The following is a 27,908-nucleotide window of genomic DNA, read 5'->3' on the forward strand; positions in this document are numbered from 1 at the left end:
TCCGTACAGCAGCCAGAGTGATTCTTTTAAAATCTAAGTCACGGTGACAATTTGTAAAACATTGGCCTATATGATATACCCATCCCATCTCATCTTCTCCCTCTCTCCCCCTCATTCTCTCCTCCCAGTCTACGCTGGCCTCCTGGCTGGATATTCCTAAACCCTGTTGAACATGTTTGTGCCCTCAGCCTGGAATGCTCTTCGCCCAGATACCCAAATGGCTTGCTTTCTCATTTCCTTCAGGCTCTGCTTTGTCACCTTATCAAAGAGGCCTTCCTGAGCACCTGATATAAAATAGGTTTTCCCCTCCATCTCTCTAGCACTCTTCATTAGTTTTTCTCCGTAATACTTATCATCACAGGGATGATATGTGTATTTTTCTGTATTGTCTGTCGTTTCCATTAGAATATAAGCTCTAGAAAAAATTTTCAGTGCTGTATCTTTAGTGCCTGAGAGTGTCTAACATGTAATAGATGTTCAAGAAGTTCTGTTGTGGACTTCCCTGATGGCGCAGTGGTTAAGAATCTGCCTGCCAATGCAGGGGACACGGGTTCAAGCACTGGTTTGGGAAGATCCCACATGCCGCGGAGCAACTAAGCCCGTGCGCCACAACTACTGAGCCTGCGTTCTAGAGCCCGCAAGCCACAACTACTGAGCCTATGCGCCACAACTACTGAAGCCCGCGCGCCTAGAGCCTGTGCTCCGCAACAAGAGAAGCCACCGCAATGAGAAGCCCACGCAACGCAACGAAGAGCAGCCCCCCGCTCGCCGCAACCAGAGAAAGCCCACATGCAGCAACAACGACCCAACGCAGCCATAAATAAATAAATAAATTTATAAAAAAAAGAAGTTCTGTTGCTTCAACAACAGACCTAACATGATACTACAGGTAGTTACTGTCTTAGGGTAATGTTTCCCCAGTGTGTGACCTGTTTATGAGAGACAATATAAATAGTATAAAGGTATGCAGTAAATAACACTGAATCAAGTGGAAAGAATCTTTTCAATATTTTAATCCCTCTCATTATGTCAAGAAGGTCTCATTTAATGCAATTTTGTCTCTAATACTTGATAATTTATCCTTTTAAAAAGAGAATGGGCCTCACATTTAGAACCTTTTGTAGGGAACACTATCTGGCCAGCATTTAATAACTTTGTTTCCACTGTATTTTTTTTTAATGGCACCATCTATTTTAATTATGTAACACATTAATCTCATTTAAAGCTTGCAAGAACTCTTATGAGAGAAGTAGCATTTTGCCTATGAGGAAACTTAGGATGAGTTTCCCATGAGACCAAAGTTTCCTTTAAAACAAACTTCACCAATTTAAATATTTTAAACTGTACAATTCAGTGTTTCTTAGTAATAGTCACAATGTTGTACAACCATCACTAATTCCAAAACATTCTCAACACCCCAAAAAGAAACCCCATACCTTTTAGCTATCACTCCCCAATCTCCTCATTTCTCCCAGCCCTAAACAACCACTGATCTTTCTGTCTGTATATATTCGCCTATTCTAGACATTTCATACAAATGGAATAGGTGGTCTTTGGGGACTGTTGTTGGTTTTTTTTCACTTTGCATGTTTTCAAGGTTCATCCATGCTGTAGCATGTTTCAGTACTTCATTCCTTTTTTTAATGACTGAATAATACTGCATTGTGCGGATATACCACTTTTGTTTACCTATTCATCAGCTGAGGGATATTCTGGTTGTTTCCACTTTTCGGCCCTTATAAATAATGCTGCTAAACACATTCATGTAAAAGTTTTTGTTTGAACATCTGTTTTCAGTTCTCTTGGGTATATAGCTACCAGTAGAAATGCTGGATCATATGGTAATTCTGTTTAACTTTATGAGGAAAGGACAAACTGTTTCCCACAGTGGCTGTACCATTTTGCATTCCCACCAGCAAAGCCCAAGTGTCCCAGTGCTCCACACCCTTACTGAAACTTGGCACTGTCCACTTTTTAAAACTTTTAGCCACTCAAATATGTATTTCACTGCGGTTTTAATTTGCATTTCCCTAATGACTAGTAACCCTGATCATCCTTCCATGTGATTGCTGACCATATGCGTGTCTTCTCTGGAGAAATATTCAAAATATTCCAAATGGCCTTTGCCCATTTTTAACTGAGTTATCTTTTTGTTGCTGAATTGTAAAATCTCCTTCTAAAATAACTTGTTGAAACTATAAATTTAAAGAAATATGTTAAGTAAACAACAGTACAATTGGACAAAAATAATGAAGACAATGTACAACTCAGGGACTAGTTTGAGCAATACTGGCTCAGACGCTAAGGGCAAGCATTCTGGCGTCACAGCAGCCAGGTTCAAATCCCAGTTCTGCCTCTAAAGTGCTGTGGGGGACGTTTTGGGCAAGATACTTAACCTCTGTGAGACTCAGTTTCCCCGGCCTTAAGAGGGGTGGCCCCTGCCACTTGAGAGTTATTGGAACAAATTAAATGACGCGTGTGAAGCGCTTACTCAGTGCCAGCGCCGCTAAGCGCTCTCTAAAGTTAGTTACAATGACGACAGGCTACGACGCCCGCCGCCTCCCCGGTTCAGCTTGCTGAGGAGCCTGTCCCCAACCGCAGGAGCCAACCACCACGTAATGCGCGCCACGGCCCACAGACCTCTACACGCATGCTCTTTCCTCAGCGACCTCGCAACGACGCCCGCCCCTAGCGCGGAGCCGCTGTGACCGCGCCACCAGATTTCCGTTTCCGGGGCACCGAGGCGGCTTCCGGCGGGGTGACCTGGGCGCGCTGGCCTCGCCGGGACCGGGAGCCGGAAGGGTATTCGCTGGCGGCCGGTAACCGGGAGGCGGGTGGGAGTGGCCCGGTGGGGCGCTGCTGACCCTCGGCAGGGAAGGGCGGCCTTCGTCTTGCGACCCGGGCCGGAGACTGGCTGCACTTCAGCCCGATCCACGGTGGAGCTCTTCTCGCTACCTTTCCCTGGGCTTCACCTGCTCCCCGGGATCCTGTGATTAGGGCCCTGCGGGTGGGAGTCGGGAGACGTGGGTTTCATTCTAGCCTGCGCCACTGGTTGGCTCTCTAACCTTGGTAGGATACGTCCTTTCGTGGGCTTCAGCTGCCTTATTTAGCAGATGGAGGTCGTATCACAGTGATCTTGAGCTCCTTAATGGCAGGAACTGACTTTTATTTGTGTTAGACACTGTCGCCTGTCCCGGGTACAGAACAAGAACTGTGTAGATACTCTGGGCGTACTTAAGTTGTTTTGGCTCACAAAACTTTGAAAATCTGCCGAGAACTATTGATCTCCACCTCCCACCCAGCTCTTTAGTCCCTCCTACTCCACCCCGCCCCCCACCCTACCAAAAGCTCAGATAAAGGAAATTTGGTTTACTGATTTAGATAGTTCACAGGTCTCTCTTGATGCCCATCCAAGCATCCCAGAGCCTGGCCTGTCCTAGGCATTCAAATATTTGTAGTCACTAGATAGTAGATGCTCAGTTAATCATTTTTTAATGCATGAATCACTATCCATTTCAAGGAGGAAGGTAGATATCCTTAATTAGCAAGTTTTAATCATGGGCCTGGCAGTATGCTATTCCCACTGAAGTCTTACAACAACACTGAGAGGCATTATTCAGTTCCCATTTGGCAGATGAGGAAGTTGAGGCAATGGAGAATAAACTTGTTTTAGGTCATTCAGCCTCTTAATGGTGAGGGCAAGAATTCAGACCCAGGTCTGAAATTCCAAAGCCCCATGTTCTTAACTGCTAGCTGAAAAAGGACTAGATGTAGAAATATTTTTGAATGTGTTCTAGCAACTTCTGTTTTGGGATTAACTGTTGTAGTTATGCGATGGCTATCATCAAGATAGGTGATCCCAAACCAAACATTTCATGCTGTGGAAATACTCTTGTCTGTCTCCTTTTCTTCCACAGTATCTGTATTGCTTGTTTAATAATAATTTATATCCTCCACTTTGTACCCATGTTATTCAGTCCTTTTGTTTTTGGTGAATACTGATCAGTTGTGTTGTGTTGTTCTGCCAGACTTCCAAAGCAGATGTTTTTAGTTATAGTTGAAATAAGAGGTGATAACGTTTAGGCATTATTTCTTTTTCTTTTCTGTACTACTTTTAAAGAGACTATATTCAGGAACTTGGAAGCACTGCCAATATGTCTGATGTTCAAGAAGCCACTAACCAGCTCCTAGATGTGAACCTTCATGAGAACCAGAGGTCTGTACAAGTGACAGAAAGTGGCCTCAGAAGTGAGTCTGAACATCTCCAAGTCACTATTGGAGCCACTGTGCCTACTGGTTTTGAGCAAACAGCTGCAGATGAAGTGAGAGAGAAATTGGGGTCATCGTGCAAAATCAGCAAAGACCGGGGCAAGATATATTTTGACATTTCAGTGGAAAGTCTGGCTCAGGTTTGAATGAAGCAATGTTTAAAATAGTTTTCTAAATAGATCATTTTATGGTTACTTTCTAGTTTACAGACCTCTCTGGAATCCTTATTGCTTTTCTTTGCTCTGGCTCAAATCAGGTGATTTTAAAGTATTACTGCATTTTCCATTGGGTACTGATTTGTAAGTGTGACTACTAGGTTTGCTGTATTTTTTAGAAGTGATCCTAATATTTCCTGAGGATGAATTCCCCAGAAAGAATCCTGTGAGACTTATGAAGAAATTCTTAGTATCTGCTACGCCTCTTAGAATTTATTTACTTCAGCGTCTAGCTGAAGTTTAGACTTCAGTGGTGAAGCATAAAGGGAGAGATTTTTCTTTTTATCTGTATCAAATTTATTCTTGCTCAAAAGTAATTAGGAATCACTGAAGGTGAGAAGTGAAGGTCAGCAAACTGCCATCCCACTAAAGTAAAAGCTAAGCTGTATCTCATTACTACATAAGACACGTGAGGGCAGGGATTGTTGCCTGTTTGTTTTTTTATTTTTTTTGGTCAATATCTCCCAAGCTCTTAGTGTCTGGTGTATAGTAGACACCCACTACATATCTGTGAGATGAATTGATAAGCAAGTATTTTTCATCCAGTGTTTTAGTTAATAACTCAGCAGCTTTGTAAAGATAGGCCTTACCATTATCCTCATTAATTAAGGATTAATTAATTTTATTCCTAAAATTGAGCTTAGAAGTAAGTAATTTGCACAGGGTTGCTTAGCTAATAATCACAGAGCTGGAGCTCAAACCCTGTACAGTACCCCAGAGAGCCATGAGGGCAGTATAAAGCCCCACTTCACTGTCTTCGTCTCTCCCTTCCCCCCCAAACCCGTGTTGCCCACGTAACACTTCAAGCTTCTATCCTGCCATCTGTCTTTTTTCCTTTTCTGTAGAGGAACAGAAGCTGGGAAAAATTTTAAATACAAATTATAGGTATTAGCTGCTTCAAAATCTTTGTACCTAATTTTTATATTTAAATGTTGATAGTTTATGCGCTTCAGAAGCTTTTGCAGAAATTTGTTTCTAACATTTTTTTCCCTCCTCAGGTTCACTGTCTGAGATCAGTTGATAACTTATTTGTGGTTGTTCAGGAGTTTAAGGATTACCAGTTCAAAGAAACAAAGGTGAGCTATCCCAAATGCAGTAGCTGATTTTCAGCCATCTTCCCAAAGATCACATTCTGTGTATCATTTAGCATTACTGCTGCTTTTATAATATAGAATACTGGGAGACTTTTACAGTAAAATCCAGAGATTTATTGATAGTCCATCGCAAAAGTTGCTTTTAAAAATCATTATTGCAGGGGGTGGGGAATGGGTGAAGGGAGTCAACAGGTACAGATTTCCAGTTATAAGATAAGTAAGTCCTGGGGCTATAATGTACAGTATGGTGACTGTAATTAATAATATTGTATTGCACATTTGCAAATTGCTAAGATAGTAGGTCTTAAAAGTTCTCGTCACAAGAAAAAAAAATTTTAACGGTATGGTGACAGATGTTAACTAGACTTGTGGTGATCATTTTGCAATGTAAACAAATACTGAATCATTATGTGTACACCTGAGACTAAAATAATATTATATGATAATTGTATTCCAGTCTTTAAAAAGATGAAAGAATAACAGAACAAAGAAATAAAAATCAATATTGAAAAACTTATAAGAAATAGAACAAATTGTTTGACTTTCTTACAAAAGATAAGACACCTTAGATGAGCTTTGCTGATGTATACGGTTTCAAAATAGAATCGCTTCTAGGCTGTGAACCAGAGTAGGTGACAGTTTGTGTCATCTACAAATAACACTTTCTCTCATTATGCTCCTTTTGCCCTGCTTTCTTCTCTAGCTTGTTTTTTGAAATAAAGCCAAAGTAATATCTAAATACTCCTTCAGTTGTTAGGATAACAGCTTTGTCCCCAACTTGTATTTAGCATCTGATTCCTAAATATTGAGATGCTGCCTAAGCTGAAGGCTGAAAATAGATCACAGTGAGTCTTTGGTATTTTTCAGATTGCTTTTTGGTCTGGTTTCCAGAGTCAAATGCTTGAAAACTTTTTTCTTTCAGTTTTATTGCCTATATTAGAAATAATCTTTTTTAAAATTGTGATGTGCTGTCTAATTCTCTAATTTTTATTTATTGACAACAGGTTGATTTCCAGTCAAACTGATATGAACCCCCAACCTAGAAAAAAACAGACCTAAAAGAATTGAGACTCAAAATAGATGATAATTTTATTAACTAAAAATGTAACTTCTAACACTAGTTTTATAACCCTTCAGCCTTCTGATAGGCATTGCCAACCATATCATATCTATAAAACTAGTAAATAACAGGCAGGGTACTGACAGTTTTTGCTCTTAAGTATTTCAAAATTGTGATAGTCAATTCTGTACATGAATAAATGTTAACATATTTTTTAAAACTATAAGTGTCCATCGTAAATTCTTGCCTCTAACCTACTAGGGTGTTATTAATATTTTCTTCAATTACTATGTTTTTGTCATCTTAGAATTTGTATTATTTTGAGTGTTTTTGGAGGTGAATTTGATATTATGGAATGGTTCTATATGAGCCAGGTTTTCAGAGTTGCCTTGTAAGTAACTGCAAAAGATATTACTGGTGGAAGTCCCAGAAGAAGAGCAGCAGGGATTAAGGTAGATTTTCTTTCTTTCTTTTTTGTTTTTTTTAATAATTTCACCTTTTATTTATTTATTTTTTTAAATTTATTTATTTATTTTACTTTTGGCTGCGTTGGGTCTTCGTTGTTGCACATGGGCTTTCTCTAGTTGCGGCAAGCGGGGGCTACTCTTCGTTGCGGTGCGCGGGCTTCTCATTGCGGTGGCTTTTCTTGTTGTGGAGCACGGCCTCTAGGTGCATGAGCTTCAGTAGTTGTGGCACTCGGGCTCAGTAGTTGTGGCACATGGGCTTAGTTGCTCCACGGCATGTGGGATCTGCCCGGACCAGGGCATGAACCTGTGTCCCCTGCATTGGCAGGTGGATTCTTAACTACTGCGCCACCAGGGAAGCCCTAGGGTAGATTTTCAAATCTCTGCAAGGGCAACTTCTCTCGTGTATGACCATGAGAAATTGTTAAGCCCTTCACTTTGTGGACTTAATTTGGAACATGCCCCCAATAAAACCTTGTTTTTAAACATCGGCTTCTAGTTTTCATTCTGTTGACCATCAGTTTTTCTTTGTTGCACTATACTTTCTCATGGCTTATAAAAGCCTGTTAGTTTAAGCATTCTAATGGGTTCTCTTATTTTTAAATATTCAGATGATATCATGAATTTTATTAGCCTTTTTATTAACTGATTTTAAAAAAAGGCTAACATCTGTGATTTAAATTTTTTTAAGCTAGTTTATACATGTACTTAGAGCAAAACTGTAAAGACTGAAAAGATATACAGTGAAAAGTATTCCCCTATTTTCATACCATGTGTTTCCCTCCTTGGAGGCAACAACTATTACCAATTTCTGAGATATCCTTCTAGAGATATTTTATGAATATGTGTATTTTATTTACATATTTACACAAATGGAAGTATGACGTACATACTGTCCTGGGCTGTGTTTTTTCTCATTTATCTTGGAGATCATGGCAATATCATTGTTGGATTTGACTGTATCACAATTTAATCGGTCCCATTTAGGACATTAGGATTTTTCACAGTCTTGCTATTACAGTAGTGCAATGAACATCCTATATACACCCTTGTACATATTCAGTCTGAGGGTCATTTTTCTGTTTAATAAGTTTATCCCATTGATGTTTATTGATATGACAGAAGTGTTTGGTCTTGGTTCTGTCACATTTATGCTACACACCTTCTGCTTTCTTTTTCTTTCTTTATAAAAATTTATGTTAAGCGTTTTCTTTGCTTTTTCCCCGTGCACGTGTTTTAAAATATTTGGAAGGCTTGTATTTGCTCTCTAGCTGTTACCTTTATAAATACAACTTAATCTACTGTTTACACAGTATTTTTGAATCCCTACTAAGAGCAGTGATGAAACTGGCATATTTCCCATATCTCTCTTCCTTCCCTTTCACCTTCCAGTTTTATAATTTTTCTTAGTGTTGAACCACATGCCTTTAAATCCTTTAAATATACTTTTAAAAAAATCATCTTTATTTATTTATTTATTTTTTTAAAAGATTGGATGAAACCGGAAAAGGCTTTAATGCTGCATGAAAAGTCACTGAGGTTATATTCTGGAAGCACCAAACTGCCTGTGTTTTGCACTTTCTCTGCTAAGCGTTAATTTCTATCCTTTGACCTTGGGGTATGAGAGAAGAGGATATCAGTGTGCTAAATTACTTCCCGTCTTCTGTTCCCTTTCCCCTCCAATGACAGGCCACTTTGTAACATTTACATTCTGTTTTGCATTCATAATCCCTGTATTTGTTTTCATTTAGTCCTATAGTTAAATTGATTATAGGCACACTACCTGTCCTTTTGTTACAGTTTTTCTCTCTTGACTGGCATGAGTTCACAAATGTTTGTCTTTCACCTTTCTATTTGATTAATAGTTTGGGTTTAAAATTTGGAGTCACACTTTCCTTCCTTAAGAATATCATAGGCAATGTTTGTTCTCATCTAGCATGAAATGTTGCCATGGAAAATTCTGAAGTCATCTTGTTATTTTTCCTCCTTATTTGTTGCTTTTTTGTTATTTTTGCATGATGCCCAGATGATTTCTTTTTTCAGTCTTTGAAGTTCACCAGTGTATGTCTCCTTGTTGCTAATTCCAGTTAAGACATGTCAGTCTATAGAGAAATTCACTTCCATTTATATTTCTTGAAAGTTTTCTTGAATTATTATTTTTTTTAGTATGTTTTGTTTATTTTAAATCCCTTCATCAGGGATAAACCAGTTATACATTCAGTAGGATCTCTTTGACTATCTTTGATGTTTTATCATGTTCTCTCTAATCCTTTTTAAAATTTTTGCTCATTTTTATTGTATTTGCTTTACTTTTTTTCACATCCCTTACTGTGTTTTCAGCGGTGGCTTTTATATGTGGTGCTTTCAATATGGTCTTCATTTTTGCAGTGGTTTGTTTTTTTATTCCACTTTTTCTTTGAACTCTACAGGATCCTGTTTCGTCACCTTCTGGCGGCTCCCCTCATCTTTTTCCTGCTTTTATATCTCTGCTTTGAGCTCTTATTTTGCAACAGTATTTCCTTATTACACTTTTTGATGTCATGTCAACATATTTGATCACGGTTTTCAGCTGCTCTGTGGCAGTGTCTTTCTGGTCACTGGTTTTTGTCCGCTGTTTGTTTTTCTGTCCCTTTTCTCCTTTTTTCCATTCACATAAGTCTGGTGCTGATAACTTTTGATAATTGCTCATGTTTGAATGAGGGAGTTCCTCTTGGGCCTACTGTTTATAGGAGGTTCAGGAACTGTTCCAAGCTAGCAAGAAATCCCCCTCATTCACTGTGAAGTTCCTTTTGACAAAAGGTTGTGGTGAATGAGTTCTCTTCCTTCTTTTTTTAAATAGCTTTATTGAGGTGTAATTTCCATACCACTTAACGAGTTCTTTTAACCATTACTTCTCGCTAGCCGGAAGCGTTCAGCAGCTTTAGGGTTATTCACAATGTAGAGTATCTCTCCCCATCTCTACTCTGTTTCCAGCAAATAGAGCATGTCTATGAGATTCCTTGTTCAGCCTCCATTTCTCTCCTCTGCTGCTTCTGGGTACAAACGAGATTCAGGGATGCTCCCTCTCAGTGCATGTACTTTTTCCCTGCTGTTCCAGAGAAGAGTTTATTTCCTACTGCTCTGCAGACTGCTCTCCCCTTTGTCTGAGATCTGTAGTCATTCTCCCTCTGGTGTCTTCTTGCACCTCTGCTTTACCTTCACTGAACCTGGGAATTCTTATGTTAGAATTCTTATGTTCTGTTTCTAGGTTACAGATACCATGTAGATTCTATTAGGATAGAGTTGGTATTTCTGTTGTTCTTTTCTTTTAGAGTGGTTTCTGAAGAAAGAAAGGGGCTGTACCAGTGTTATCCCACCATGTTAAACCTGCAAGTCCTGTAGATGCCCTTTATACGGAAATTATTTGTAAATAAAATTGAATTTGCCCAACCTGATATTACCATTATTTCATCAGGTTTCAAGTAGTATTAGAGCCTTCACTCACTTCCAATTCAAGTCTCAGCTCCATCAGTCAGCACTGATTTCTTTCTACTTTGATCTTCAGTAACATATACTGTCTGCGCCAGTGCTCTGCACCAGAACTTCTGATGGAAATGTTGTATGTTTATGCTGTCCAGCATGATAGCCATGTGAAGTGTAGCTAATGTGACTGAGAAACTGAATTTTTAATTTTAAATCATTTAAAATATTTCAGTAGCTGTGTGTGACTAGTGGCTGCTGAATTGGACAGCACTGCTCTGTACCACCCATTTTAACATTTAACCATATTATCCATTAGCTGTTTACTGAGCATCTTTTTTATGCCAGACACTGCTCTAGATGTGTGGTTTATAGCAATGGTCAAGACAGCTAAGGTCTTTCCACCCTGTGCTTACCTTCTGGGAGGAGCCTAAACCTAATAACTTTAGATAATGTTAAGTTATCTAAAGAAAATAAAATGAGAAAAGCATGACTTGAGAGGATTACTTTAAGTACAGCAGGTCTCTCAAAGGATGTGCCTTTTAAATTGCTGTTAAATAATGAGAAGGGAACCAGCAGTGCAGAGAGGCCATGTGAAGCAAATACATTCCAAGCAGAGGTACGAAGCTAGGGAGAGAATGATCCTGAAGTGATGTAAGAGACACAGGCAAGAGTCGGGTTGTTTGGGCTTTTTAAGGAATTTAAATTTTGGGAGGTGTAATGGGAGGCTGTTGAGGGGCTTTAAGCATGATCAGATTTACTTTTCTAAAAGATGACTATAGATACTATTTAGAAATTGGATAGATACATTTTTAACTGTTTAAGGTTTGGGTTTTTTCTTTTCAAAAATAGTTAATATGTATACACAGCACAAAATTCAAAAGGAAGTCAGTGAGAGGTAAGCTGCCCTCCCTCCCCTGTCTTTCATCCACTTGTTTCCCCTCACTGGAGGTAACCACTGTTAATAGTTCCTTATTTGCTTACATTTTAATCTTGAACCCCAGCCTCTGATCTACCATTCTGTGTTATATTATTCTGTAGTAGCCTTAATTTGTGTAAATCTTAATTTTCAGTGAGACTTTAATTTCCTCAGTTGCAGACATTATATTATTTACTCTTTTGTCCTGTACTCCTGCCACCCCCAACATAACAATTAATGTAGTCTATAGGCAAAGTAGGGGTTTATTTGTTCAATTAAAGTGGTGAGAAAGGAATGAAATGAATGGATTTCATTCTCTCTTTTATAGGAAGAAGTTCTAAAGGATTTTGAGGACTTGGCTGGGAAGCTTCCATGGTCAGACCCTTTAAAAATATGGAAAATTAACACTTGTTTCAAGAAAAAAAAAACAAAGCACAAAAAGATAAATCAGAATTCAAGTAAAGAGAAGATTGAAAGTGGACGAGGAGACAAAACAGATGAGAGAGATATCAAAAAAGAGTTCACTAACAATGTCTTAGATTCACAGATCTTAGACTATTATGAAAATCCAGCCATCAAAGAAGAGATATCAACATTAGTAGGTGATGATTTGACATCTTGCAAAGATGAGACTGAGGAAAGCTCAAAAGAAGAAACTGATCCTGAAGTGCTGAAGTTTAGAGTCACATGCAACAGGGCAGGAGAGAAACATTGCTTTTCCTCAAATGAGGCGGCAAGAGATTTTGGGGGTGCTGTTCAAGATTATTTTAAGTGGAAGGCTGACATGACCAACTTTGATGTGGAGGTAAGTGCAGGCTCTTACTGTGATGATTCAAGAAGGCTATCATTATAAATATGTAGAATTTTCAAGACTAACCCAATCTTATGGACAATTAAACTGAGGCCACAAAGCTTTTTTTTTTTTTAACATCTTTATTGGAGTATAATTGCTTTACAATGGTGTGTTAGTTTCTGCTTTATAACAAAATGAATCAGTTATACATATACATATATCCCCATATCTCTTCCCTCTTGCATCTCCCTCCCTCCCACCCTCCCTATCCCACCCCTCTAGGTGGTCACAAAGCACCGAGCTGATCTCCCTGTGCTATGTGGCTGTTTCCCACTAGCTATCTATTTTACATTTGGTAGTGTATATATGTCCATGCCACTCTCTCACTTTGTCCCAGCTTACCCTTCCCCCTCCCCGTATCCTCAAGTCCATTCTCTAGTAGGTCTGCGTCTTTATTCCCGTCTTGCCCCTAGGTTCTTCATGACCATTTTTTTTTCTTAGACTCCATATATATGTGTTAGCATACAGTATTTGTTTTTCTCTTTCTGACTTACTTCACTCTGTATGACAGACTCTAGGTCCATCCACCTCACTACAAATAACTCAATTTCATTTCTTTTTATGGCTGAGTAATATTCCATTGTATATATGTGCCACATCTTCTTTATCCATTGGTCTGTTGATGGACACTTAGGTTGCTTCCATGTCCTGGCTATTGTAAATAGAGCTGCAATGAACACTGTGGTACATGACTCTTTTTGAATTATGGTTTTCTCAGGGTATATGCCCAGTAGTGGGATTGCTGGGTCGTATGGCAGTTGTAGTTTTATTTTTTTAAGGAACATCCATACTGCTCTCCATAGTGTCTGTATCAATTTACATTCCCACCAACAGTACAAGAGGGTTCCCTTTCTCCACACCCTCTCCAGCATTTATTGTTTGTAGATTTTTTGATGATGGCCATTCTGACTGGTGTGAGATGATATCTCATTGTAGTTTTGATTTGCATTTCTCTAATGATTAATGATGTTGAGCATTCTTTCATGTGTTTGTTGGCAATCTGTATATCTTCTTTGGAGAAATGTCTACACGACGACTCAAAACCTATGGGATGCAGCAAAAGCAGTTCTAAGAGGGAAGTTTATAGCAATACAATCCTACCTTAAGAAACAAGAAACATCTCAAATAACCTAACCTTACACCTAAAGCAATTAGAGAAAGAAGTATAAAAAAACCCCCAAAGTTAGCAGAAGGAAATAAATCATAAAGATCAGATCAGAAATAAATGAAAAAGAAATGAAGGAAACGATAGCAAAGATCAATAAAACTAAAAGCTGGTTCTCTGAGAAGATAAACAAAATTGATAAACCATTAGCCAGACTCATCAAGAAAAAAAGGGAGAAGACTCAAATCCATAGAATTAGAAATGAAAAAGAAGTAACAACTGACACTGCAGAGATACAAAGGATCATGAGAGATTACTACAAGCAACTATATGCCAATAAAATGGACAACCTGGAAGAAATGGACAAATTCTTAGACATGCACAACCTTCTGAGACTGAACCAGGAAGAAATAGAAAATATGAACAGACCAATCACAAGCACTGAAATTGAAACTGTGATTAAAAATCTTCCAACAAACAAAAGCCCAGGACCAGATGACTTCACAGGCAAATTCTATCAAACATTTAGAGAAGAGCTAACACCTATCCTTCTCAAACTCTTCCAAAATATAGCAGAGGGAGGAACACTCCCAAACTCATTCTACGAGACCACCATCACCCTGATACCAAAACCAGACAAAGATGTCTCAAAGAAAGAAAACTGTAGGGTATTATTAACAAGAGCATGGGCTATGGAGACAGAGCTAGATCCAACTTTTGACTCCCTAACTGTGTAACTTTGGACAAGTTATTCTCTCTGAGCCTCTGTTTCTAATGGAGCCAATAATAGTTTATACCTGTGTGTCCTGAAGGTTAATTGAGATTATACATTTTAAGTATCTGGTGTGATACCTGGTCTATACTACATGCTTAATAGATGGGAGCTATTAAGACTTGAATTTTCTAATTTCTAATCTAGTGCTTTTTACAACATTATGTGGACTTTCAGATTATAAAATTCAAAAGAATTAAAACAACTATTTTGTTTTGTGTGTCTTGGTTTCAGACTTTGCTTCTGAAGTGGAATACATTTTTAAAACAAACCTCGACCTTCTAAAATCAGGACATCATTGCTAATACTCATGCTAGAGCCAGCTGTCCTCTTTCTTCAATTCTGCTAGATTCCCAAACCCAGATACTTCTTTTTAACATGCTTACCCTCCTTGGTCTCAGTCTTCTACTATAAGGGTGATTCACATGTGAGCCATACTAACAAGTCTTTCCATCTCTGACAGCCTAAAAGGCCCCTAGCAGCTGACGTTTTCACCAAGGAGTCATTTACTGTTGCTTTTGGGACACTTGAATCTGGGGCAAGTTGCCTGTTCTCTCTGTAACTTTTTTTTTTTGCATATCAAATCAGAAGAACAAGTCCCCATTCTTTTTTTTCTTGTAACAGCTGTTATGAGAATGAATAGGCTAACTAGAACAGTGATGTCCAGAAGTTAGCATGGGAGCTCAGAGTACAGATTCTGGAGCCATACTACGTGGATTTAAATCCCAGTTTACGAGCTGTATAACTTTGGGCACGTAAACTGACCTCTTTGTGCCTTAATTTCCTTATCTATAAAAGGAGGATAATAATACCTAGCTCAGAGGGTGTGGCTATGAAATGAGGTAACAAATATAAAGTGTGTAGAACAGTGGTTTGCATATAGCTAGGTAAGTGTTAGCTGCTGCTGTTAAGATCATGATGAGGAAATTTTAGGTGGAAGATTGCAGAACGTATTTTATTTTTACTTTTATTTTTGTTTGAATAGTATATATTTAACTGTGTGTTAGAAAAACTATAACTAAGACCAAAAAGAAACATTCTTTCACAGACATTACTTGAGTCAAGTTTTAAAAAGTACTAAAAAAATAATAGGTGTTAAAGCAAATGTGTCCCATCGTTAACAGTTGGTTAATCTAAGTGAAGAGCATACTTAAGAGTTCATTGTGCCAGTGTTCTGGTAAGCATTTCTGGATGTTTGGAATTTTTTCCAAAAAAGTTAAAAATTTTAAAAATGCATATTAAAAACCTGGAAACCTTCAAAATGTGTTTCTCTTATAAAAATTCAGGGGGAATCTGGTCATAGCTAACTTGTGAATATGGTGAATTAAAAGAATAAAATAGATTTTAAAATTTTAAAATAGGATATTCTTAAATGATTTCATTTATATGAAGCTCAAAAAAAAGACAATAGTTTATCATGGTAATGGTCAGATTAATGATAATTTGTGGTGGGTATTGACTGAGAGGGCAAGAAAAAATATATATCTTTATATGATGGTGGTTACACAGGATTTATATGTAAAAATTACTGTGCTGCACACTTAAGATTTGTGCATTTTACTGTATGCAAAGTATACCTCAGTAATAAAGTAACAAAAATTAATAAAGCCTCAAATTGTAAAATCTTAGTGATAAGTACAGTTCGAATAACCCTAAAACTATTTTATTCTGTCTTATTTTATAGGTTCTTTTGAATATCCATGATAATGAAATTGTCGTGGGCATTGCATTGACAGAAGAGAGTCTTCACCGAAGAAATATCACACATTTTGGACCCACAACTCTTAGATCTACTCTTGCCTATGGGATGCTCAGGTAAGAGAATGGGTTTGCCATGTAGATGAAAGTGACAACTTGGTTTGAATTTTCCCTTCAAAATGTAATTTGTGAGGTACTGTGTTAGAATCTAGTAGTTAAGGAACAGGATAAAAAGCTAAAGCTCTCTTTCTTTGTATCCAATGTTGATTCCTTGAGATCCTGAAAATATCACTTAATTACTATCTCAATTTTCTTGATTTTAAAATGAGAACGATAGTTTTTATCTGCCTCTTGAACGTGGTTATCACTTTTCTGTTTAGAAAGGATATACTGCATGTTGGGAAATAGAACAGATTTTGCTTTGTTTCATTTCTATGCAGTGAAGCAGATGAAAGCAGAGATTTTTTTAATGTGTATAATGTATAAGTGAACACAGAGAGCTTTTACTTATATTTTAAAATTTTATACTCATATGGAAAATTTTCCACTTTTCCAAGAGCAAGACATAACTTTCTTTCTCCTTTGCCCTTTTCCCTTTGATTGGGTGTTTCTTTCCACCACTAGGACGAGTTGTTTTCTCTAGGTTTCTGTTTGCCAGACTGCAAAATGGGTTTGATGTTAGACTTAAAGGATTATTAGTGAGGACTAAATGGCAAAAACAGATGCAAAATACCTGTTACATATGGTGCCTGGCATAGCCTGGTAGTTAATTGTATTTCCTTCTCCTCCAATCTTTGCTTCCTCTTTTACCCTGCTCATCCATGGAGTCCTAGTTCAATACAATTGGAACCTGTCAATTCAATGACAACAATAGAAAACTGCACCCGTTTGATTAAGGAAGAGCTCCTAGTCTTCATTCATTTAACAAACATTTATTATCTACTGCCAGGCATTATGGTAGGAGGCAGGGATATGGAGAGTTATTTTGGGTGCAACTGTTAGAAACCTAAGTAAGCTAGTTTAAGATTAAAAAAAAGTGATGATTGTGTGGGAGGGGGAATTACTGGCAAGATACTGAGAAGTCTTGGGAAATCCACAGAAAAACTAAAAGCCATACCTTAAGAAGGGTAGGAACCAGATCTTAGAAAACCACCAGAAACCTAGACAGTCACTTTTATCTACCCTGGGAGCCCACGGGCTTTTGTCTCTGCTCATCTGTGCAAATGGCTGCCCCTCATCTAAATTTATGTATTTCCAATCTTAAATAACCAGCCAGCCCCATACTGCCTAGGTCTTCTAGCTCTTTGTTCCCACGTCTTAGAAGAGAGAATCTGGTTGACATAGTTTCAGTCATGTGTTCACCCAGACCCAGCAGCAGTGGCTGGGAGTACAGGGTTGCTTACTACCAAGAGGGTTGCCAAGGATTCTGTTACCATGTGTTGAGGGGCAGGAATGGAGAAGTAGAGCTGGACAGGTATTACAATAAGAATCCAGAGTTAGTCCCCAGGGATCTCAGTTTTGTAAGGGAGAACCATAATAGAATGTGGAAAGAATAGCAGAACAAAAGAAGGAAAGAGAAACCTTGTCGCCTATCTGAGGAGGGGATGCTTCATAGAAGAGGTAACATTTAAGCCACTAACAGTAATGCCTCTAATCCTGACTCTGTCACCTACTAGCTTTGTGTCCATGGATAGGTTTTCATCAGCTTATCTGTAAATGAGAATAATAATAGTAACCTATCTCACAAGATTGTTAAAAGGATTAAAAGAGATAATGCATGCAAAGAGCTTAAATCCATGCCTGGCAAATACTAAGTGCTCAAAGTAAAGCAGTTATTTTATAGCAATGTTATTATCTTTAAAATTGAATTAATTAGGAAAGGAATATTGAATGAATAATTTCCAGTAAACTTATATTGATACATGTTCTACTTGACACATTTGAGTTGTTTTAAATGTAACAACACAGGTCTATATACAAAATAACATGTGTTTTCTAAAAGCACATACACACATATATTAAAAGATCTAGAAACTATTTCCATTTGGAAGTGAAATGGGATTTTGAATGGTAGTCAAAGGGGACTTTTAGTTATATGTAATTTTTTTTTTTTTTAAGTGCTAGGATATAGAGTCAACATGTAATTACAAATTGATTTTTAAAATAAATATCAATTGTTGTTTCTTCATAACAGGCCTTTCATCTTAAAGCTTTAGGAATAGTCATTGTGGAAGTCTTGTCTGTTCACATAGGCTGTTTTCTTCTCTAGGCTCTGTGCTCCTCAGCCTACTGATATAATAGTTGATCCGATGTGTGGAACAGGGGCAATATCGATTGAGGTAATAACTTTTCTTTAGCTTTTATTTATTTATTTATTTATTATTTTTTTAATTTTGTCTGCGTTGGGTCTTTGTTGCGGTGTGCAGGCTTCTTATTGCGGTGGCGTCCCTTGTTGCGGAGCATGGGCTCTAGGCACGTGGGCTTCAGTAGTTGTGGCACGCGGGCTCAGTAGTTGTGGTTTGCGGGCTCTAGAGCACAGACTCAGTAGTTGTGGTGCACAGGCTTAGTTGCTTCACGGGATGTGGGATCTTCCCAGGCCAGGGCTCGAACCTGTGTCCCCTGCATTGGCAGGTGTATTCTTAACTACTGCACCACCAGGGAAGCCCTTCTTTAGCTTTTAGATAAGGAAGTGATACATCCAGAATGTTCTAGAACTCATGGGTAAATTAGACATAATGAAATCACCAAGGTTAGGTCCATGGACCCAAGAGTTTTGAGTGAATTACACTAGTAAAGCTGGAACTTTTGTGATAAGGATGTAGCCACTTATTATAAATAGCCAAGGACTAGATTTAGGTTATAAGTCATGTTTAGTCACTGGATTACAGAGGAGGCTGAGAATTACAAACTGGTGAGTCCCATTTCTGTAAAAGACAAATGGGAAGACTTGAACAGAAAAGATAATTGAGGGTTCAAGCATGAACTGGAGGAGGGCATTTCATCTCTATAAAGTGAGACTCTGCTTCTCCATCCTCCTGGGTTCTTGTAAGATGGGGAAGCCTGTGACCATTAGTTAGGTTTGTTAGGAAGTCTAGCAAGGTTACAAAGTTTTCAGAAAATACCATGACATTGAGAGGACTCAAAAACTGCCTAAAGCAAAGCAAGAAATAGAAAGGCATTTTCTAATTGGAGAACATTTAACAGGAGAGTCTCCTTGAATCCGTATTATTGAATCAATATTATCTAAACTTTTGTAATAAATAATTTGGAAGAGGGCAGCAGTAAAATTGCTTAAATTTGTGAAACATAGCAAGTTCTTACGTATAGTATATGTAAAGCCAGTGGGAATAAACTGCAGGGAGATACCACAGATTCTGTGAGTGAGCAGAAACTGGACAGATGAGCAAGTCCAAAACAACCCACAAAGGGAAAAATAATCCAGACTGCAATTAGAAAATGACATCTGCTATCTGGGAATTAGAATCCCAGAAGGAAATCATAGTAGTCTAGATGACTGCTGTTTTCTGCTAGTGTGAGCTAGAGAAATTTACTCTGGCTAAGAGCCACACAGAGAAAACTCAGTTGTTGTCACAAAGAATTCTGGGAACAAAGCAGAGTGTGCTCCTCTAGCATTAAACCATGATGTGTCTATTGTCTGGAATAGCAGTGAAGGTCACTACATGTCAAGAAATATGCAACAGAGCTAGAGAGAGACCAGAAGAGCTCCCAGCCCCACCAAAAAAAAAAAAAAAAAAAAAAAGATAAAAAGAAAATGTTTGAGGCATTTCCATGTAGGGGTAGGCATGAGGATGTCAATATGGAAAAACCTAGGTTGGTATATGATCAAAATGAATGAAATTTTGAAAGGGTATATAGACAGTTTGTTCACCAAAGTACAAAGTATTTGATTTATAATACTGCCTTTAAAACTTGGAAGTACTATAAAACCCATCTCTTTCAGGGGCTGAAAATCTAAATAGGTTTAGAAGAAAAAATGAATACTGGGCAATCAGAATCACCTGAGAGGCTTTCATCAAACTCTACATCATCCTCCCTACATCACCCTTCTCCATTACCCTCAAGGGTCTGTGCAAAAGAAAAAGCTAAGAAGCCCTGTGTCCATAGATGAGGGGATATTACTGTTTACGAAGGAGGAGATGTTTGTTACTCATCCCTAAACCAAGGGCAGAACTGTCTCTGCTTTCATATCAGAAACCTTCTGTTAATCTGCATAGAACATTGTTCAGGCCTAGGGCAGTATGTCACCTCATTGCACAAATAATATGGAAAGCTCGGTATTTCTGTTTTGCTGACATGTTTTTGATCTAAAATTACAAAATCCTGGGTTTCCCTGGTGGTGCAGTGGTTAAGAATCCGCCTGCCAATGCAGGGCACATGGGTTCGAGCCCTGGTCCGGGAAGATCCCACATGCCACGGAGCAGCTAAGACCGTGCACCACAACTACTGAGCCTGCGCTCTAGAGCCTGTGTGCCACAACTACTGAGCCCACGTGCCACAACTACTGAAGCCCGTGCACCTAGAGCCCGTGCTCTGCAACAAGAGAAGCCACCGCAATGAGAAGCCTGCCCACCGCAACAGAGAGTAGTCCCCCCGCTTGCCGCAACTGGGGAAAGCCCGCATGCAGCAACGAAGACCCAACACAGCCAAAAATAAATAAAGTAAATAAATTTATTTTTTTTTTAAATTACAAAATCCTTTCAAGAATATGGTGGTTATCATTCAAAAGCCTATATAATAGAGATTACACTTTATTTAAATTCTCAAATATTCCAGGTTATCGGATTATATGAAAATTCCATAATCACAAAAGGATATAGGTTAGTTTGATTTGGTTAACGTCTTCAAACTGCATTTATATTTAAAGTCTGTAATGCCTACTATGTGGCAGACTGCTGGGTGAGGGACTGAGTGACATACAGACCTATCCTTAAGGAGTTCCCAGACTTGTTGAGCAGCAGACAGGTATAGAAATAATTAAAAAGAGAGCAAGGGCAGTGGCAGATACACGTACAAAGTGCTTTTGGAGGGGCAAATGAGAGACAGCTTGGAGAGTTGTGGTTGATGTCACAGAGGGCACGACATTTGAGCTGGGCCTTGAGAGATGAGTAAGAGTTCAGCAAACAGAAAGAACAGGAGGGCATTTCAAGCAAGGGGAATAGCAAAGTTGACAGCATGCAGTATTTTGCCACTTTAGAAAAGCATTGGATTATTGGATTGGATTGGATTGTCTTGTTTATTGACAAGTGATTGAAATGATTTTACCTTTAATCATTTTTTCTTTTTTTTTTTTTGTAGTTTGCTACTTCTGTTTTCATATATACTCTTGTCTTTTAGGGGGCTACAGAATGGTCTAACTGTTATCACATTGCTGGTGATAATAATCCGTTGGCTGTGAATAGAGCAGCAAATAACATCTCATCTTTATTGACCAAGAGCCAAGTCAAAGAAGGGTAAAATATTAATTTAAAAGATTTTGTAGCATCTCTTAGACTTAGATAATCACTTTTCTTTTTTCTTTTTTTTAAAATTAATTATTTATTTCTTTTTGGCTGCGTTGGGTCTTCGTTGCTGCACACAGGCTTTCTCTAGTTGCGGTGAGTGGGGGCTACTCTTCATTGCGTTGCACGGGCTTCTCATTGCGGTGGCTTCTCTTGTTGCAGAGCACGGGCTCTAGGCGCCTGGGCTTCAGTAACTGTGGCACGCAGGCTCAGTAGTTGTGGCTTGCGGGCTCTAGAGCACAGGCTCAGTAGTTGTGGTGCACAGGTTTAGTTGCTCTGCAGCATGTGGGATCTTCCTGGACCAGGATCAAACCTGTGTCGCCTGCATTGGCAGGCGGATTCTTAACCACTGCACCACCAGGGAAGTCCGATAATCACTTTTCGTATTGGCTTTATGAACTAATACACCCAGTGCATTGTGACAGTATTATAGCCAAATGAATATATTGAGACTCCATTTAAATTTTAAAAGTTGATTGAAACTAATTTCTATTTTTAAAATATTTTAAATTTAACTATAATTTCCCCCACCCTAATGCAACTATTTTTATTTCTGTCTTCCTTTTTCTTTCTTTATTCAGATATCTTTTTTCCCAGGTAGTGGAAGAATTGCATAGATTCATTTTAATTTCATAAGTTTTCCATTAGTGCATGCAGGCATCCAGCTGGGGGTTTAACAGAGGCACAAGACTGCTCTTAACTGACTAGTGGTCTTTTCTCTGGAAATGTTTTAGTATTGAATAAGTGATGTAGTTTGGAGAAGGCACCCCGTGAAGGGGGTGAGAGAAGGGGCCCTAGCTGTCCTCCTAGCTGTCGGGGAAGAGGACAGAAGTGGCAGCGGTGCACTCTCATATCTGAAACTTAATTGAACACAAACAAGGAACTCAATCCTCTGCTTAATGCTATAAGGATTAGAGAAATACCGGGGGGAAAATAATCTAATTTCCAAATGTTTGCATATCCCACACATATTAGCTTTCATGTCCTCTTGTTAGTATGCTTCAGGACCACTTTTGGTGATTGTAGTCTTACAAGATCACATGGGCCCCAGGACCTAATTCATTCATAACTCAGACTGACACACAGACACGCTTTGTAATCATTTTCTCAATTCAAGATTTCTAGGTTCTTATAAAACAAGTACATATTAAAATATTAATATTTTCTTATGCAATTAAACAGTTGAAAACATTAAAAAATTTCAAATGCTTTTAATGTTTTTATTCAATCTGTTTTTTAATGACTGCATAATATTCCATTCTACAGAAATATTACAGTTTATTTAGCCTTTCCTCTGTTATTTGGCACTTAAGTCTCAGAGTTGGAAGAGACCTGAAAGCTGTCCCTACAGTCCCTAAATGTCCTGTAGGAGATCCTGACCAGTGGTCTTCCAGCCTGTATAAACACCTCTTATGACTCTGAAGGCTGTTGATTCCAGCTTAGCACAGCTTTGAGTGCTAGTCATATCTTTTAGGGAACTTGAATCTCTCCCTGTACCTTGTACAGATCTGGGTTTTTTCTTCCACTTGAGTCTGTAAAGAAAAATCTTATCTCTGTGTCACAGTGATGATTAGCATCAGATATTTGAAGGGCTACCAACCCTCCTCTCCCTCCATCCCAGCTCTCCACATCCTCTTTTCTCCAAGCAAAATATTCCAAGGTCCTTCAACCATATCCCTTTGATATCTGTGCATTGAAAGTCCGTTAGCCTCTGGGAAATTTCCCATCCTGAGATGTATGTTGCTATAGTACCTTAAGCCCTAACCCACTGCTACAAATTACATTTGAAGACACCATCTGTGCCAGCCTTTCACCATTCTTTCACAGTCTCAGCTGTCTTTGGGAAGAATTGGTTGAAATAGCACTTGGTCTGCAGTTTCCTACGAGAGGCCTCATCACAAAATTGTTTCTCTGGTCTCCTCTGCTGGAGTCCTTCATTTTCTTATAAAGTGGCAGAAATATGTAGCGGTAAACAGATTTGTTAGGTCTTACAGGTGCTTCATATCCAGGAGCACAGGAAGTCATTATATCCCATGATTGACCTCACAGCTGCCTCCATGACCCTTAGTGTGAGGTTTATATTTGTAAGTAGAAATCAGTTGTTTTTAAGAATATTTGTTCATTTTATGCAAAATTTCATATTTATTATTTATACATGGTATGCCTTAATATTATTTTATGTCTGTATACTGCTTATCCTCTTTTCTTTGCTAGTTTTTTTTTTCCCTTTTGATTAGATTGCCAGTGCTTCGTTTTGTTCTTTCATATACTATTTGTTCTGTGGTTTTATGCTTGATGCTTTTTGTTTTTTATTCCTATTTCCTATTGAGGTTTTTTCATGTTATCTAAAATCTTAAATTATATGCTGTAAATGTCTTCTTTTTAATAAAAGTTTTGACTAGAGCTGACTTTTATGCTAAGTACTCCTATTGACCATATCCTATAGATTTTGATAAATCTGTTTTGGTTACTTTCTAAATGGTTGGTTATATACTTGATTCTCTCTGATCTAATTGTTTAGGACAGTGCTTTTCAAACTTTAATGTGCAAATGAATCACCTGGGGAACCTGTTAACTACGCACAGATTCTGATTCAGTAGGTTTAGGATGGGACCTGAGGGTCTGCATTTCCTGGCAAGCTTCCCAGTGATGTTGATGCTGCTGGTCCATGGCCCAACTTTGAGGACCAATGGTTTAGATCATTTTTTATACATAAGTAGTTAAAAGCTTTTAGTTTATTTTTATATTATGTTTTACTGTGATTAATGAATTTTTATGGTATATTTTGTTTTATATTTATTGAGATTTTTCCTGAGGTGTAGTACATGACTAGGGTTTCTTTGAAACCTGACATTTTAAGCAAATAATTTCTATTTTCTGAATATTTTATCATATTTGTTTTTCATATCCTCTGCATCTTCACTTTTTGTCTGTTCAACCTGTACTATTTCTATCAATCTTACCTTGATTTTTTTTTAAATATTTATTTTTATTATTTATTTGGCTGCATCGGGTCTTAGTTGCAGCACGCAGGGTCTTCATTGAGGCATGCGGGATATTTCATTGTGGCGAGCGGGCCTCTCTCTAGTTGTGGTGTGTAGATTTTTCTCTCTCTAGCTGTGAGTTTCTGGCACTTGGGCTCTCTCGTTGAGGTGCAGGAACTCAGTAGTTGTGGCATGTGGGCTTAGTTGCCCTGCAGCATGCGGGATCTTAGTTCCCCGACCAGGGATCAAACCCACATCCCCTGCATTGGAAGGAGAATTCTTTACCACTGGACCACCAGGGAAGTCCCAATCTTACATTGACTTTTAATATTTTTTGCCTTTTTTTTATTCTGTTTTATTGCAGCTATTGGTGCTTGTGAGTGTAATACATATTTTTAATATTTCTATTTTTCCTATTATGTAGTGATTACCTCTATTGCATTTTATTTTTTCTTAAATTCTTTATTAAATATCAATATTACAACATTTAATTTCTGCTCATAATCTTTGATTTGCTTTTAATTTTTAGCCTGTGCATTATTATTGCCTGTTATAATTTTGTTTCTTAAACTAGTAGCTTTGCCTTAATGGGGAGGATTTATATCATTTATATTATTATATTCATTCTGCCTTCTGTCATTATTTTTTTGATGTTAACTTTTTTGTTCTCTTGTTTTTTTATAGTATGATACGTGTTTTTTAATCTTAAGACCAGCACCTCTATATTTCCTAATTTTACATATCTGTTTCTTTAGGTCTCCTGTTATTTCTGTGTAGACTTACCAAACTTTATCCTTCAGATGTGTCACCTCATCATCTTTTTTCTCTTCAGTGTTCTGTTTTCCAGTGTATGTTTCATCAACAATGTTTTTACATCATCAGTTATGTAATTAACTGCCTTAACACTGTTTTCAAGTTGTGTACTACAGTTCTTTGTGCTAACGGTCTTTCCCCCTTAATCTGTCTTCTTAAATTGTAGATGAAATAGATATAGACATCTTTTGAAAACCAATCTTAACTAATATTTTAATCTACTTGTTTCTTACAGATTGTCATTATAAAAGTTTTAGCTTATGACCTATGCTTTCTGCCTACCTGCTACTTTAAAATTTTTTACTAAGTTGTTGATGTTGTCACTGATATTATTTTAGTTTTTGTATTTTATAGCGGTCTCTTCAGAAGAAAAGTCTTTTAAAATTTCATTCTTCAGGATATGTTGAAGCACCTTTTCTTTTGTCGCCACAGCAAACTGTCCTGGGGCTTGCCCATAGATACTATTCAGTGGGATATCTGCAACTTGCCACTAAGAACTGGCTCTGTGGACATTATTGTAACAGACATGCCATTTGGAAAAAGGTGGGACTTGTAAAAAAATGTTTTACTTTCATTTGTTATATTAGTACCCACTTGTCTTCTGAATCTGTTGTATTTTCCTTGAGCTTATTCTGTCAGAAATCTTCCATTTCTTTTAGCAGACTTAACAGTTTTTCACTTAAGAATGTAACAATATGATAGATTCACCCATTTTGTTTCTTCTGAGAACTCAGGAATGTATTAACTACACTTTGATCCTGACCATCACAGGTTTATCCACTTTGTAGCCCATTGTTGAATTACATTAATACTTCAGAGAAAGGTTCAGGAAAACTTGGTTGTTTCTCAGGATATTTTTTAATCACTGGTTTCATTTACATAATGATTGCTTATACTCATTAAGGGGACAACTTACATAACTATTATAGTTGTCAAATCTTTTCCATAACCAGTTCATACCATTCAGAATTCTAAACAACTTACTAAATCTAATCATTTCATTGACATGTAATGGCACAGCTCTGGCTCTAAAAGGCAACTATTTTTCATACCTCAGGACTTTCTTATTGCAATGCGAATGAGTTTTTAGTAACTTCTCATTTCATATAGTCCTACTTATTTTTTGCAAAAGTAAGTGACTCATTAGACCTTCTTTTATAGGATGGGCTCCAAGAAGAGAAACTGGAACCTTTATCCAGCTTGCCTACAGGAGATGAGCCGTGTCTGCAGGCCAGGGACAGGCCAAGCTGTACTACTGACCCAGGACAAGAAATGCTTTACTAAGGTGCTGTACGTTAGCTTGAAAACTCAGCCCATGATAACTTTAGGACCTTTTTAAGTACACTTGGGGATATTTCAATAAGATTTGTTTTCTCCCAGTGTTTCTTACTAAGACCCCTGGTTGGTAGAGAAGCAGTTATCAGCTAATTACTTTTCTACTTTTTGTGTGTACACAGGCATTATCTGGAATGGGACACCTATGGCGGAAGGTACATACCGTCTGGGTCAACATAGGGGGTCTTCATGCTGCAGTTTATCTTCTGAAACGTACACCTCAAACTTTTGTTCATCCTCAGAACAAGATGGAGAAAGACCTCCTTGGTAATGCAAAGACTGAAGACGATTAGTAGTGCGGCCAGTGCTTCCTGACAGTGGAAATGTCAGCATGAAGAACTTGCTTTGAGAGAAAAATAGTATTAATAAAAGTGAAGTCTGGGGTAAATCTCTTCACCCTAGATAGCAAAAGGTGTGAATAGAATGGAACAAGCCTTAAGAGAAAGCAGAGCTTTTCTTTGGAGCTGTTGTAGTTGGGCAATTAGTACTTTTCTTAAAATGCTTTAAAGATGCGAAGCCTACTAAAATACTCTGGGATTCGGGTTTAGAACATTTTATTTTCAGGCTTTATAGCAGTTCCTGTTTTCCATTGTAGCAGGTAGTAAAGCTACCCTGGCGTAAGGGAAAGGCAGAGAGCATAATCAGATCGTGAGGTTACATTTCATTGCCTCTGCAGCATTGTTATTTAGTTGCTCAAGTTCTTCACCTCAACTTTAAAAAATGAAGATTACACTTTGTAAAAGTGTTTGCCCAGTGACAAGGTGAAATCTCACGAGACCTACAGAAAAGTTTACTATCTGCTTTAAAAATTACAATATGCATGTTATTCAGATAAATAGATAGAACTAAATAGACATTTCTATTTGTAAACAGCAGTGATTACACTGGTAGATGAAGTATGGGACCAACAAGCCATATTTAAAGAAATTTTATTTTTCTTTCATTACACAAAGGTGGTGATGCTTTTCAAAGTCAAACATAAACCTGTCAAAGTATTTTTGTTGGCTTCTCTAAAGGACTAGAGAACAAACTGATATATCTTTGAATTAAAAACTTTGCGTATAAGTTCTTTTATTTTCTCTCAGTCACTATTCATATTTAATTGCTTTTCCAGTAGCAGAAAGTCCTTCCCAAGACAGTGGAAAATGAAATAACCTAAACATCAAGTCCTTGTAAAAAGTGCTTCTGTGCGACAAAGAGTTGGGGTTTTATGTGGCATTCTGTATTCAGTTTACTTTGGAGTTTGTGGCTGCATTCAGCTTAGATTTTCAGTGTCATGTCCACAACATACTAACTTTTGATGTCTCATTTAGAATAAAAGGACACAGTACTTCTTTACTTTGAAAGAA

General features: G+C 37.9%; 1 protein-coding gene across 5 annotated transcripts; it reads left to right on the forward strand.

Moving 5' to 3' along the window:
• Positions 1–2,698: 2,698 nt before the first annotated feature.
• THUMPD3 (THUMP domain 3 tRNA guanosine methyltransferase) lies at positions 2,699–27,624 on the forward strand. Of its 5 annotated transcripts, XM_082415588.1 has the most exons (11): positions 2,699–2,802; positions 4,121–4,409; positions 5,483–5,560; positions 11,809–12,285; positions 15,895–16,025; positions 18,178–18,247; positions 21,264–21,379; positions 25,657–25,767; positions 26,386–26,509; positions 26,682–26,714; positions 26,802–27,624. In XM_082415588.1, exons 2-11 carry the CDS (start codon positions 4,155–4,157, stop codon positions 26,850–26,852), a joined length of 1,446 nt encoding a protein of 481 aa, XP_082271714.1. In that variant the 5' UTR covers positions 2,699–2,802; positions 4,121–4,154; the 3' UTR covers positions 26,853–27,624. The 5 variants fall into 5 exon arrangements, with proteins under 5 accessions (XP_082271714.1, XP_082271710.1, XP_082271711.1 ...); XM_082415584.1 differs by having other exon boundaries at positions 26,682–27,624; XM_082415585.1 differs by having other exon boundaries at positions 2,736–2,819; positions 26,682–27,624.
• Positions 27,625–27,908: the final 284 nt, after the last annotated feature.

The sequence above is a fragment of the Balaenoptera physalus genome (assembly GCF_965194825.1).
Source record: "Balaenoptera physalus genome assembly, chromosome: 11".
NCBI lineage: Eukaryota > Metazoa > Chordata > Mammalia > Artiodactyla > Balaenopteridae > Balaenoptera > Balaenoptera physalus.